This window comes from Vicia villosa, linkage group LG2 (genome assembly GCF_029867415.1).
Source record: "Vicia villosa cultivar HV-30 ecotype Madison, WI linkage group LG2, Vvil1.0, whole genome shotgun sequence".
Taxonomy (NCBI): Eukaryota; Viridiplantae; Streptophyta; class Magnoliopsida; order Fabales; family Fabaceae; genus Vicia; species Vicia villosa.
Window position 1 is genome coordinate 171,864,212 of NC_081181.1, and position 14,418 is coordinate 171,878,629.

At 35.5% G+C, this 14,418-nt stretch overlaps 3 protein-coding genes across 3 annotated transcripts; 1 reads left to right on the forward strand and 2 right to left on the reverse strand.

Moving 5' to 3' along the window:
- Positions 1–3,442: 3,442 nt before the first annotated feature.
- On the reverse strand, positions 3,443–4,240 carry LOC131650652 (uncharacterized protein At4g02000-like). Its single transcript, XM_058920358.1, has one exon. It carries the CDS (start codon positions 4,238–4,240, stop codon positions 3,443–3,445), a length of 798 nt encoding a protein of 265 aa, XP_058776341.1.
- Positions 4,241–5,658: 1,418 nt separating this feature from the next.
- Positions 5,659–8,664, reverse strand: LOC131647451 (uncharacterized). The gene is made up of 7 exons (XM_058917340.1): positions 8,558–8,664; positions 8,201–8,384; positions 6,835–6,970; positions 6,465–6,549; positions 6,294–6,341; positions 6,093–6,193; positions 5,659–6,000 (listed from the first exon to the last, which is right to left on the reverse strand). The coding sequence occupies exons 2-7, from the start codon at positions 8,367–8,369 to the stop codon at positions 5,865–5,867; spliced, it is 675 nt and encodes a 224-aa protein (XP_058773323.1). The 5' UTR covers positions 8,370–8,384; positions 8,558–8,664; the 3' UTR covers positions 5,659–5,864.
- A 3,128-nt stretch (positions 8,665–11,792) lies between these two features.
- Positions 11,793–12,308, forward strand: LOC131650653 (pectinesterase inhibitor 2-like). The gene has a single exon (XM_058920359.1). It carries the CDS (start codon positions 11,793–11,795, stop codon positions 12,306–12,308), a length of 516 nt encoding a protein of 171 aa, XP_058776342.1.
- The last annotated feature ends 2,110 nt before the right edge of the window (positions 12,309–14,418 follow it).

The following is a 14,418-nucleotide window of genomic DNA, read 5'->3' on the forward strand; positions in this document are numbered from 1 at the left end:
GTAGGATTCGTCATAATATTCCAACCTTGTTTTGCTACCATAGCCATATTAAAGGCTTTGAAGTCCCTAAATCCCAAACCTCCTTCACTCTTCCGCATAGTTAACCTCTCCCAAGCCATCCACCTTATACCTCTATTATTACGACCACCCCCACCAAAACGAGTTAAGCATTTTCTCGATATCGTTCACCACCCCATCCGGGATCAAGTAAACACTCATAATATAGGCGGGAATGGACTGGAGCACTGATTTAATCATAACTTCTTTCCCCGCTTTTGATAAAGATCTACCGCTCCAAGAATTAATTCTTTTCCAAATATGATCCTTAATAAACGAGAACACCGCCTTCTTGCTCCTACCGATCATGGAAGGTAAACCCAAATAATTCCCTGTACCCAACACACGTCTCACCCCCATCCCTTCTCTAAATCATCTTGGGCTAGCACACTCAAATTACTGCTGAAAAACACTTCATATTTTGAAAGATTGATCAATTGACCCGTCGCTTCAGCATACGTGTTAAGGATTCCCATGAGATTTGTCACCTCCCTTATACTTGCCCTGCAAAACAGAAAACAATCGTCAGCAAAAAGCAAGTGGGACACACTAGGTGCCCCCTGCAAATCTGAGCACCCTGGATATCTCCTCGAGAAACACCTCTCCTGATAAGAGCAGAGAGGCCTTTAGAAACAAGGATGAATAGATAGGGCGACAGAGGGTCTCCTTGTCTCAAACCTCTTCCTGGAATAATGGGTCCAACTCTAACTGAATTGACAAGCACAGAATAATGCACCGAAGTAACACACATTAACACCCAATGGGTCCATCTCTCCTCAAAGCCAAGGCGAAGAATAATACCTCTAAGAAACCCCCAATCAACTCGATCGTAAGCTTTACTAATATCAATTTTCAATGCTAAAGAAGCCTTGTTACCTTTCGACTTCCTTTTTAAGACATGCAAAATTTCCGTAGCTACCATAGCATTATCGAGAATGGACCTCCCTTCAACAAAAGCCGACTGCTCCTCCGACACACATTTATCCAATACCAATTTTAGCCTATTAGCTAACATCTTAGCAACAATCTTGTAAAGAACATTACACAACGAGATCGGTCGAAGGTCCTTCATATCATTTGGGGTGGCACATTTAGGAATGAGACAAATGTTAGTCTCAGTAAGTTCTGGGGGAAAATAACCTCTTGTCATCCACATAGAAACAGCCTGGAAAATATCATCACCGCTTAAATTCCAAAAATGCTGATAAAAAGCCGGGTTAAATCCATCGGGTCCCGGAGACTTATCCGGGTGCATCTGAATAAGAGCTTCATACAATTCAGTTTTGGTAATTTGGGCTTATCACCGGTTGGATGCACTGTAAAACCGGTTCATACTCCCCATGCGTTACTGCAAACAGCTCCTTAAAATACGAACATGCTATGCGACACAGACCCTCTTGATCTCTAGCCACAACCCCTTCCTCATCAACAAGCATATCTAACCTCTTGAAATTCTTCATTACTGTAGCTGATCTATGAAAAAACTTGGAGTTCGAGTCGCCATGTCTTAACCAATGCATTTTCGCTCTTTGCTTCCAATGAATTTCCTCCCGGATCAGAATTTTATTATACTCACGCTGTGCCTCACAAAATCTACTTGCTGCACCTTCATCGTTTGCTAATCTAGCAGCTTCCATAGCTGCCATATGCAGAGTAAGATTATGGCTCTTTTGCTTAAAATTTGCTTTGTTCCAGCTTGACAAGTCCGCCGCACAATTACTGATACGGTGCAACACTTCGCTATTAGTACCAGCATTCCAGCCTCTGTTAACTACATCATTCAACTCATCTTCTTTTAACCAGACATTTTCGAACCGGAAACAGTACTTCTTGGCGCTATTACGATGGATCGGATCACATTGCAACAGTATGGGACTGTGGTCAGAGTGGGAGGCTAGTAGATTAAGTAATTTAACATCCGGGAAATTGTCCCACCAATCTTGCGAGACGAGAGCTCGATCTAGTCTTTCTTCGATAACGTGTTCGGTGCCTCTACTTTTGATCCATGTGAAAGGGTGTCCTTCCAGCGGCACATCCAGTAAGTTACAGTCTTATACAGCTTCACGAAAACCGGTACACAGCCAGTTGGGATGTTGATGGATGCCGACTTTATCATGTTGCGAGAGTAAGTCGTTAAAGTCCCCGATAACGCACCAAGGCACATCAGACATATTTCGAAGAGCACGCAACATATCCCAAGCCTCTCTTCTACGAGTTCTCTCCGGATAACCATAGTAACACGTAAGACGCCAAACGCCCTTTGAATCGTCTTCAACCAATAAATTAACATAGTTTCTAGAGAAATTCAGAATGCTGCAATTTGCAGAACCTTTCCATATCACTGCCAAACCTCCGCTTCTACCAACGACATCAACCGACAAACAAGAATCGAACTTCAACAACACACGAATATTCTCAAGCTTTTGCTTCTTCGACAACGTTTCCGACAGGAATAACACATCCGGGCGATGCTTTTGAGCAAGTTGTCGCAGGTTCGGAATTGCACGCGGGTTGCTCAAGCCCCGACAATTCCAACTAAGTATTTTCATTTGTCCCGGCAGTCCTGGCTGCCAGGACCTGCCGATAAAAAAGTCGGAGTTGCATTTACATTATCTGTACCACTGTTAGATAGCTGTTCCCTGCGGCGTTTACGTTCTAACTGACCATCACCATTTTCTTCTTCGAACACTTCAGAGCAGGAAGGATGGGTGCTACCAATCAAAGGAGACTTAAGCTGAGTAGGATTATGAGAGCTGTGTTGGGAGGCTAGGTTACTGTTAGCAATTTTTGGAGTGGTAGTTTTTGGTTTAAATTTGTGAGGTCTAGTATTTAAGTTACTGGTTTTTTGCTTTAGTGTGGTGGTATCTTTCTTTAGCTCTTCAGCGGAACTGGTTTGGGAAAAAATGATGCTGTTAAGGTGAAGAGAATCAGAATTATGCATGCTGGTATTTTGTGGGTTTATGATTGGTTGAGTTAAAATAGGTGGGCCAGTGGAATTTTGGTACAAAAAAGAGGTGGGATTCGACAGCCACGTAGGCAGCGAAGTCTGCATGTTTGGTTTGGGTAGTGGGGGGGCAGCGTCATTTATGGCCAATGATTTGTGTGTAATATTGTCTCCCAATATTCCTTTCGAAAAGGGCAAATGCTTTATGGCAGCATCTGGTCGTTGACCGCTAATTATGGGCTGCATTAAGTTGATTTGACACTGACTTAATGCTGCATTATGATCATAAATCCCAATAGCTGATTCTCCTGAAATACGTTGCACCATGTGGTCCCCACCAGGAGGACCCTCAGAGCCAGACGCGTGTGTACGAGCGTGGTGGGCACGCACCGATTGGTCTCCCATGCAGTACTGTTCATCAGAACTACGATCTCCCATGAATTATTGTGTAGCATTACTACTAGTACCTTCCTCCTTCAACCAACGTGAACTTGGACCAGTATTATGTCTTCTATTGTCTACTCTAAGATCAATAGACCAACCTCTCAATCCATTATCTTCTTCCATAGCAAACCGAATTTCACACTTCTGTTCTGAATGACCCAAAATGCCACATACAAAACAGAAAAGTCCCAGATTCTCATACTTAAAGTTAACCGTGCACCAATCTCCGCCTTTATTTTTCACTTTGGTATTTTTCTTTAAAGGTTGACGGACGTCTACTTTCACTCTCAGTCGCATATACTGTCTCCAGAAACTATAATTGTTATTTTTATCATATTCAACAAACGTACCAATAAAATTCGCCATAGCTTTACCGACTTTCTCCAACATTAGACCTGCAGGTAGATTATGAACCTGAACCCAAAATTCAACATGGAACAAAGGGATATTTTCAATCTGAATACCGATTTGAACTCTCTCTATGATCAACCGATGACTACCGAAAGTCCACGGTCCTCCTTTCAACGCCGCCTCCATATCTAGTTTATGAGAAAATTGAAACAAGAATAACCCTTCCGAAGCTTTCTTGATAATAACCCCCTTCACCGGACGCCACATATCCGCCACTCTCTTCTTCATAGACATAACATGAATCGGTTTATCACACAGAAATCTACCAACAAGACACAAACGTAAATCACCACCCTCAGAGCTTTCCTCCTCCACATCAAAACAAAACCCCCCTTCATCGTCCTCCTCTTGCAAAGATAAGTCTTCAAAGTTTCGACCTGACATACTGTGAAATCAATCGATAGAGCGGACCCAAAAAAAACCACGAAAAGAAGATCAAGGCTTCTCAGTGGGTGAAGAAAAAAAAACCCCTAGCAGAACTAGAAAAACATATTTAGTTGGACAAGGTCAAAAAAATATTTTAAAAATCGTGTTTTGTTATGAAATTATTAATAATTAATATGACTTATTATTATTATTATTATTATTATTATTAATATTATTAATTAAGACTCAGATCTAATAATACTTTCCCTAAGCTATCACCCTGTCTTCAAAATGATTATTAGTAGTGGTGTTCGCGGACCGGTTTGGTTCGGTTTTGAGAGAATCCGATACCTAAATCGATTAAAATTAAATGGATTGGTTTGGATTGGATTTACAAATTTTTGCGATAAAGTCCAAACCGAATCGAACCGAGAAACAACGGGTTGGTTTGGGTTGGATTGATTGCGTATTAAAAAAATGCAAAAGTATTTTTAAAAAATAACTTATTTATGAAAAATTAATTTTTCATAATAATACGAAAAAAATATAGTATTAATAGTGTTCAATTGTAAATATTAGACTAACAATTTTTACTAAGAGATTCAAAAGTATCTAACATAAAGGCTTTTAAATCTATAACTAATCACTTGAGTTAGTATGATATGAATGTGTCTCATAGCTGTATGTTCAGTTTCCACATTACACTAACAATTTTCTAATAACAAATTAAAATAGCAAAACTTGTCCACATAACTTGTTCACATAAGACATTTCACTTTTTTCTTCTTGAAGATGAATACTTGATAGTAATTTTCATGATAATTAATTATAGTTGGTTTGAGTTAGATTTGCGAGTAGAAAATTGAAAATCCGATGTCTAAACCAATTGTAATTGAATTTTATTGGTTTGGTTCGATTTTTGCCCGAATTTAAAAAAATCCAACCTAAATATTATGGTTTCGTTTAGATTCTGGTTCGGTTCGGATTTACCCGAACCAATGAAGTATTTTATTGACATCTTGCAGCTCAACATTACCTCTAGGTCCCACATTTGGGAGGACAATTAATATTTCGAGATTATTACATTGGCATTTTTTGGCCTTCTTTCATAGGTTGGAGAATGCACTGAATCTCTTTGTAGTCGTTGTGCTCCGGACAACAATTTTGTTAGTCAGATTCGTTGGTGGAAATAAAACCAACATGCAAGAAATTCCTTTACTTGGTATTTGTATGTCAAACTAATATACACATTTTAACGTTAGTGCTAATTAATCATTGGTTAGTAATGGACAAAAATCCATTGTTGTTTATACTCTCAAATACTCTGAATCGATACGATGTTACCAACATACTGAAATTGGAAATAACATTTTTCAATTAGTTCATCTGATGACATCATGGCAAAAACCTTAATTTCACAACATTGCTACACATAATTGATACATGATGTGATCAATTACCAAATTATTGCTTAGTCAAGTGTTTTTTAATTCAAGATATGGTTTTAAACATTTTCATGCATCATACCATAAACAAAAGCGGTTGCGAAATCGCAAATCACAAATAAACAGCACAAATTTTACTACTCTAAGCTATAAAATCAATGCTCCTACAACACCAGCACCAGGAGGGGTTTGTATTTTTACTGAAGAACATGTATCGTAATGCGATTGTTGAGGCAATATGTTCCATTCTTTGAGATGAATGCATTCGCCGCTTGTGTCCTTGAGTGAAAACGTACCGTCGCCATTTTAATGGGTTCTGTACCCTCTCCAGGTCTGAAACAAAAAACCAAGTGTCGTCGGCGTAAGAGAATCATAAAATGAAACATCAAACAAATTTAAAAATAATATATATTTGATGTGAAAACCTTAGAAACATGTTGACGGAAGATGAATCATATTCAAAGTCGGATATGATCTGTTCCAAGTCAGCGTATGCTGTGTTTCGTGGAAGTCCTTGAATTAAAATCTTGCAAAAATGCAAAATCAGACACAGTTAGATAAGAAAATTGTTTTTACAGTAACTTTTGCATAAAACAAAATCATATAGTAAAATAATGTATACTTACAGTTCTTCCATCATAAGGAGTAACAATGTCCCATTGAGAACGGTCAATCTGATACAAGTGAAAAGAAACAAAAAATAAAAAATTTGCCAAGTGGAAACAATGGAGAGTTTATTTTTTTTCCCTTTCCTTTGGCAAGACTCAAGAGATAAATATATATGTAGAGTAGCATACCCTATCCAATTTGTACAAACGACCCTTCCTTCCGATCACACGAATAGCATTGTCGTAGGCGCTGTAAGTAGGGAACTGCAACATCCTGATGATAGCACAAATTTCAATCTAAATTATGTTCTTCAAGTACACAATCTAGTTAACAGTGCTATAGCGTAGCAGAGTTTGAACAAATCGTTATTGTTCCACGATTATGCTATTTATTACAAAGTGTTGTAAACTAGAGGCTCTGGTGGCGCTACAGCATAGCAAAATTTGAACAAATTGTTATTTTCTACAAAATGCGATTGAAAACAGAGCTCCTATCATATACTTTTTGTGACACGTAATGAAAAATTAACAAAGCATGACAAAAGAGAGAATGCATTACATTGAAACTGGGTTGAAGCCACGGGTGTATTCCATTTTAACATCCTCCATAGTCAAATTAGAACCTTCAAGGAAATTGATGATATCTGTTTTGAGTGCATGTTTATGAACACCGAGCAGCCTTCCATATGTCAAACCTAATCAGAGAATGAGAAAGCAGCAGAGTTATAACCTCAAATGAAAACTACTTAATCTACAAAGTGAACAGAGTTATAACCTCAAATGAAAACTACTTAATCTACAAAGTGAACAGAGTTATAATCCTTGTGTTGGGTCAGTCCATACAGAGCTCTGCTCTGGCTTTAAAGGGGACCCCCGCTAGTGGACGGTGGAATTGGTCCTCTTGGATTAGTCGGTCGCAAGGCCGGATACCAAGATTTTAAAAAAAATAAATAGTAGCGAATGGGGATTAACATTTTAATTAACACCATGTTTTTTCAGAATTCACATGTATTTTAGTTGGCCAAATGCAAATGCGAACAAATACGTTATGTCAATGTTACTCGCATTACAAAGTTGTCATTCAATCTGTAAAACATGAACACTGGACACGACACTAACACTGCAACGCAACTAATGTCCATAATGCAGGAAACTGGGACACTGCATACATTTTTTGTGTGTATGTGTAATTAACATGAGAAAAAAAATATTAACCTTATAAAAACAAAGTTAGAATAATGATAATGACCCTCACATAAAAGAATACAAAGACTATGGAATGACTTACAATGCAAATCCTTATATCTAAAATCCTAAGACAAGAAGATGAACCATGTCTTTAATAACAATTAGTTAATTCTATGGTAATGAACTTCCCAGAAAAATGACAAGAGATATATTTGTCTCAAAAAGTAACACATCTAATCTAGGATCATTAGTGACCAATAACAGGTGTTGGACAAATTACATGAATAATAACTATAAATATATGAAGTGCAACAGAGGGGAGAACAGAGTGCAGAGAGAGGCGAGGGACGAACTTCTGATTTTTCTTTGGAACGACCGAAGTGCAGAAACATCCATGAAGGAAGGTTAGGGTTGAGTCTCAACTCAAATTTGATTGAAAAACCCAAAATCATCCTTTAAACGTTTTAAATTTAAGTGGTAATTTCCGTTTTTCAGAGGAGAAAAGGATAGCAGGACAGAAACCGCTCCGCCCCGCTACCCGCTACTTACCCTATAGCGGCTGCTCTGCTATAGTGTTATACACCGCTAAGGCTCATTGCAATTTCCCGAAACAACAATAACTATCCCAAATGAAACAATTCAATTCATAGTTCACAAAAACTAATTCAAGAACCTAACTTCAATTTCAAATTATGCAGAAAAGATAGACTACAAACAAATCCATAAAATGTGTATACCTGAATTGTTAGTTTGCAAAAATGGAGGTGAAGTAGGTGTTGAACCCTGTGGTGGATTTGGATTTTGTGCCTCAGTAGAGAAGAATCTAGCCACAAAACCATTACTTGTCTGAAATGCACAAACACTAGAGTTTCTTTTCTTCAATGTAGCTCTAACAACACTACCCATCTTCAACAATAAACCCTAACATTCCCAAAATTCACATAACAAAACAACATTCATAAGAATCAATTTATCACCATAAATACATACAATTTTTACATCAAAAATTTCAATTTTTGAGCTCTATGAAATAAAATGAAAAATGGGTTGAAAAAAAAAAGAAGCGAAAGATGAGATTTTTGCAGAATTATTACCTGTTCGATTATTTTCTGCTACGAATACGATCGTTGGAAGAAACAAACAGTGAGAAAAGAAGCATAGGGCACCAAACAAGTGGCGTGAAATGGGCTTTTGGTTTTGGGGGCCCAAATGGCCAATTAACAATTTGAAGCCCATTTTTCTTATAAAATTCAAAAACTTTTTATTTTTAATAATTTAGAGATATTATAGTAAAATTATTTAAAAATAATTCAAAATATAATTAAAAAAATCTACATTTTAAAAAATTAGTATTATTTTAATATAATGATGAAGTGACATACCACAAAAAGTTTTACACACATAAATAGAAAATCTTGAATTCAAACTCAAACTGCAACGTCAATTTCAAATATCTAATAGCTTGGTCGAGAAGATAAACAACCAACTAAGATGTTAATAAAAAATTGATAAAAACTACAAAAATTGACATATAAGTAAAAATAAAAAATGCGGTGATAAAATTATCCATACTAAAGAGCTCAAGTAGTTGTTCTTGTTCTTGTTTAGTACCATGGAAACCAGTGAAAAAAAATGGCCACCAGAAGATTACACTTAAGATGGCACATTAAACTTACAAGGTAGATCCGTTTTAAGATCAAAGACTAGAAGATGGAAAACTTGTTCCTTCCTTGTAGGTAAAATAAAGTATTTTACTGCAATATGTATGCATCCTTTTGAAAAAATAGCAGTTTTCATTTTACTACATGAAAATAATCATTTAGGAATGTGATATGTGTAATTCATGGGGTATGAATTGTTTGAGAGGATGACTTACTATGGAATATCAACAAATTTAGTGGTGTATCTAACAAACAAGCTCCATCAAGGTACACTGGAATCTTCAAACAATATTAGCAATTGGGTAGGATCAGTGTGGCTGATGCCACTTGCAGGAGCTTACAAAGTTGATTCCCGTCTTGGCCGATATTGGACCTTTGTAATTGCATCATATATTTATCTCGTGGTATGATATTGTTGAAGCGGTAATGCAACAAGTAAAAAGTAATAGGTATATTATTACCGGATGATATAAGTTATATCGTATTGTCTCCATAGAGGTTAATGAGAGAGAAAAACTACCGTTCAACTGTTTCAATCTTTTTAAATTTGGTTTTGGGTGTAGAAGGTAAAATTGCGGGAAAAGTAAATAAAACAAATAAACAATATATTGCAGCTCAAGAGAATTCATTCTGGAATCATATTTCATTATACCAGTTAAATACTTAAATCTGAAGATCTATCACACTACACCTACAATACGTATCAAAATCACCAAGCATCGCTCGAGACGTGCCACAACAGAGGTTATGTCTAACGCAAAGTTACAAACAACTATATCACCCGCGTCGGCGATTTCGCGCGCGACACAAACAACACATAGGCATTAAGCTCCGATACCCATAAAAATTATCAGCTCTAAATCTATGTCTAGAGTTTAGAAACTAATAGATTTCATCCCTAATCAAGATCCATGAAGCATATGTCTATGACAACACAAATCTGAAACATTTAAGCAAAAAGATCAAGAACAACATCAATAATGATTTGTAAAGCAAATATAAATACAACAACACCCCTAAAATGTTTACGCGCTCTCGATGCTATGAGGAATTTATTGATTTAGTTAAACGTGCAAATCATCTCCGACAACACCTCTGAAATCTTTAGGTCAGGCATCAACTGCGTTGGTTGTACCCTAGTTCACGTGCATTCACACTTTGATGCCCTAAAAAGGGAACAAGACAGAAAGCAGAACTGCAAGAATATAATAGCAATACATATATGTATATAGTTTGCATTTAACAATTATATTAAGAATTGCAGCCAGGAAATATATTTACAAATACATTAATTCAGTCTTGCGGTCGGCTGCAAGTGTGTACTGATCGCTCACCCTCAAATGTGTTGCCCGAGCGGTTTAACTGCAGACTAATTTAGAGGACTGGGTTTTTGGACTTGGGAGAAGGTTGGCCTTTACTAAATGTACCTGGTTTGTTCAGTCCATTCTCAAACAGAACCCGAGTGTTTTGTGGTGAATCACCCAACTAGGGTGTTAGATAGCGGTTAGATGTGGATACCGACAAGTCTTTGAGTAGTCGCGGCTTGGGACATCCTTCAATGTACACCTGCAATAGACGCATGCTTCGTTGTTCGGTTGGTGGAAATCGTGATGCATCTCGCGGAAATCATACGAGATTCGTAGGGTGCACCCCAATATTCGTTCGATGCTCGACGTTAACTACGCACTTGCGATACTTGAGCGCCATTAACTACAAACTTGTGATACCTGCATGATGCTGCCTTCGGGACCATCCTGGATGTGGAGGAAAGCGTGAGCTTCTCTGCTCGATCGACGCTTTGCTCGGTGAGCGTCTTCATGAAAATTGCCTTCTGAGACAGGTGCAATCCTAGATCTAGATATGAGGTTTTTTCGGTGTGGATCTCCAGAATTTTAAGAGTGGAGATTAAAGATTGTGTATCTAATTTTTTTTTGAGAAGATATGTATACCTTGGACTCAACGAAACGCACATTTAATAGGATCTTACTTAATTAGCATTTGACTGACACAAAACATATATTAATTTGAGTTAAAAATGTAAATCGACCGGGATTCAATTAAAATATATACTTTTGCTGAATATATATATATATATATATATATATATATATATATATATATATATATATATATAATTAGTCTATTTAAAATTTAATAATTCATCTTCTACTTTTCATTGATAATTATAAAATCAATCAAAGTAAATACTAAGATAGTAGAATTAATTAAAAAGATAGCATAATGGTTAATTATTCTTTTTTTTTTGTTAGTGTTTTTTCTGTGTGCTGCATACGAATATGCAGCCAAAATTTAATTGACCAAGATTCAATTAAAATAAATATTTTTATTGACAAAACATTTATATTTGACCATGATTCAACTAAAAAAATATATTTTTGTTAAGAATATATATATATATATATATATATATATATATATATATATATATATATATATATATATATATATATATATATATATATATATATATATATATATATATATATATATATATATATATATATATATATATATGGTAAAATTAAAATAATTAGTCTATTTAAAAATTAATAATTCACTTTTTACTCTTCATTGTTGATTATAAAATCAAGTAGAAACAAATCAAAGTATACACCAAAATAGTAAAATTAATACGAAAATCATCGTGATGGTTAATTATTCTTCTTTTTTGTTTGTGTTTTTTCTATGCGCTACATCTTCGTATGCAGCCAAAGTTGTTTCAGTAAATGACATTTGTCAGAAAGCAAAAAATCCTTCATTTTGTTCAAATCTTCTCAATCCAAAATCCGGTGCAGACCTAGTTACACTTGCACAATACACAATTGATGTAGTTCGGGCCGATATAACCAACACAGTGAAGCTTATCAATACTTTGATTGCAAGTTCTCGTAGTGCCAATGCACTAAACCATTACAAACTTTGCTTGAAAGTGTTTGTTAACAATGGAGGTGCTCTTTTTGTGCTCGAAAATATCCAAAGAGTTTTGATGGAGGGAAATTATCAGCTCATGAATGTTGGAGCAAATGATATCATAACTGATATTAATAATTGTATTAATGATCCTAGTTTTCAAGATACTTCTTCTCTTCCAAAATCTGCTGGAGATGCATTGCAAGCTGATCAAATTATTCAAATTTTATCAACTTTTTTATTGTCTAATTAATTAATTGATTGTTGTTTGAAATTTGTACGTGTAAGGTTAATGTTTTGATGACCGATACTATAAAATAAGACATTTTAAACATCATCAACGAATAGAATTGAATAACCAAGCGTTTGGGCTCGAGTGGCAAACGAGTCTCTGCAAAGAATCGCTTGGCCAGTGCACGTGCCTCCATGGCACGAGTTGGATTAGTCGATCTACTATGTAGGTCAGAACCAGTGCGAAAGAAAAAAAAAGAATAGATTTGAATAAAAAATCACAATATGATTCAAGATTCAAAGTGTTTTTCTTTTTTTATCTTACAATCATGTTGTAAATAATGATGTCTCTTAAGAAAACATTTCTGAAAAAGGAAAATGGGTTTTAATTTGGATAATCGATTATGGTTATGTGACAATCGATTATGAAGTGTATCTCACCTCATAATCGATTATGGATGTGTAATAATCAATTATGCACTTATTTTCAAGCAATTAATCAATTATGGTTGATGTGTAATCCATTATGAGCGTATCAGGTCAAATATTTATTTTAAATAATAAATTTTAGATATGTCATAATCGATTATGAACATATACAAATTATTTTCTAAAGAAGCAAAAAACACAATAAGAGGTTGGATTGAGTTTTTGAAACAAATTAAAATATTTGACACGTTTAGTTATCCTGGTTTGTTTGAACTCAAACTACTCCAGTCCACCCTGCCAAGGTGATTTTGCCTCTCTCTTACGAGGTCTTAATCCACTAAATCAAAAGTTTGATTACAATGACACGAAGACAACCGTCAACCTCTTCTCGAGATCAAACCACAACCCAGTTTTCTCAAGGAACAATAATTACAAAATAATTCTTTAGTGTTACAAAGTTGCTTCTAGTAAGCAGTATCACAACTGTGATGTATACACGAAGTTATAGCACAATAATAAGAGATAAGAAAATATGAATATTTTATAAGCGCTCTATTTGTATTCACGTGCGTGAGAGTATCAAATTCTTTATCATTGTCTTCTTTATATAGAATGGGCTTGAAGAGTCATTGAGGGACATGATGACTTGTTTTGGAAGGTTGATAAAATGCGAATTGAATGTTCTTTCCAAACATAGAGATTTTGTCTTTAGTAATGATGTTCCAGCCATTAATTTTTGATCCTGTATTAATGATAGTAACGCAAAGAGCATCTTCTGATTATCAGAGTATTGAATGCAGCTTTGGTGCTTGAAGCGTTTTATGTATCAGAACTTGAGGATTGTCTTGTTTGTCTTCAGAACTTCTTGTTCTTGTAAACTTCCTTCATAATCTTCAGAGCTTCTTGTTCTTATAAACTTCTCTCTACGTTTAAATATTCTTATTCTTGTAAACCTCTCTCAATGTAGTCTTCTGCTTATGAGGGTGCACGTGCCTCCGTAGCACGAGTCAGATTAGTCGATATACTATGTAGGTCGGAACCGGTGCGAAAGAAAAAAATAATAATAGATTTGAATAAAAAATCATAATATGATTCAAGATGCAAAGTGTTTTTCTTTTTTATCTTACAATCATGTTATAAATAATGATGTCTCTTAAGAAAAGATTTTTGAAAAAGGAAAATGGGTTTTAATTTGGATAATCGATTATGGTTATGTGACAATCGATTATGAAGTGTATCTCACCCCATAATCGATTATGGATGTGTAATAATCAATTATGCACTTATTTTCAAGCAATTAATCAATTATGATTGATGTGTAATCCATTATGAGCGTATCAGGTCAAATATTTCTTAAAAACTATTTTAAAGAATAAATTTTAGATATGTCATAATCGATTATGAACATATACAAATTATTTTTTGAAGAAGCGAAAAACACAATAAGGGGGTTGGATTGAGTTTTTGAAACAAATTAAAAGATTTGACACGTTTAGTTATCCTGGTTGGTTTGAACTCAAACTACTCCAGTCCACCCTGCCAAGTTGATTTTGCCTCTCTCTTACGAGGTCTTAATCCACTAAATCAAAAGTTTGATTACAATGACACAAAGACAACCGTCAACCTCTTACGAGGTCTTAATCCACTAAATCAAAAGTTTGATTACAATGACACGAAGACAACCGTCAACCTCTTCTCGAGAT

Bases quoted from the DNA above. Each gene is read 5' to 3' on its own strand.
- LOC131650652 (XM_058920358.1), bottom strand. From the start codon at position 4,240: ATGTCAGGTCGAAACTTTGAAGACTTATCTTTGCAAGAGGAGGACGAT.
- LOC131647451 (XM_058917340.1), bottom strand. From the start codon at position 8,369: ATGGGTAGTGTTGTTAGAGCTACATTGAAGAAAAGAAACTCTAGTGTT. The intron at 6,342-6,464 runs GTATGCTACTCT...CACTTGTATCAG, and splicing joins GTTTGTACAAATTGGATAGG to ATTGACCGTTCTCAATGGGA. The intron at 6,001-6,092 runs GTTTTCACATCA...TTTTTGTTTCAG, and splicing joins TCCGTCAACATGTTTCTAAG to ACCTGGAGAGGGTACAGAAC.
- LOC131650653 (XM_058920359.1), top strand. From the start codon at position 11,793: ATGGTTAATTATTCTTCTTTTTTGTTTGTGTTTTTTCTATGCGCTACA.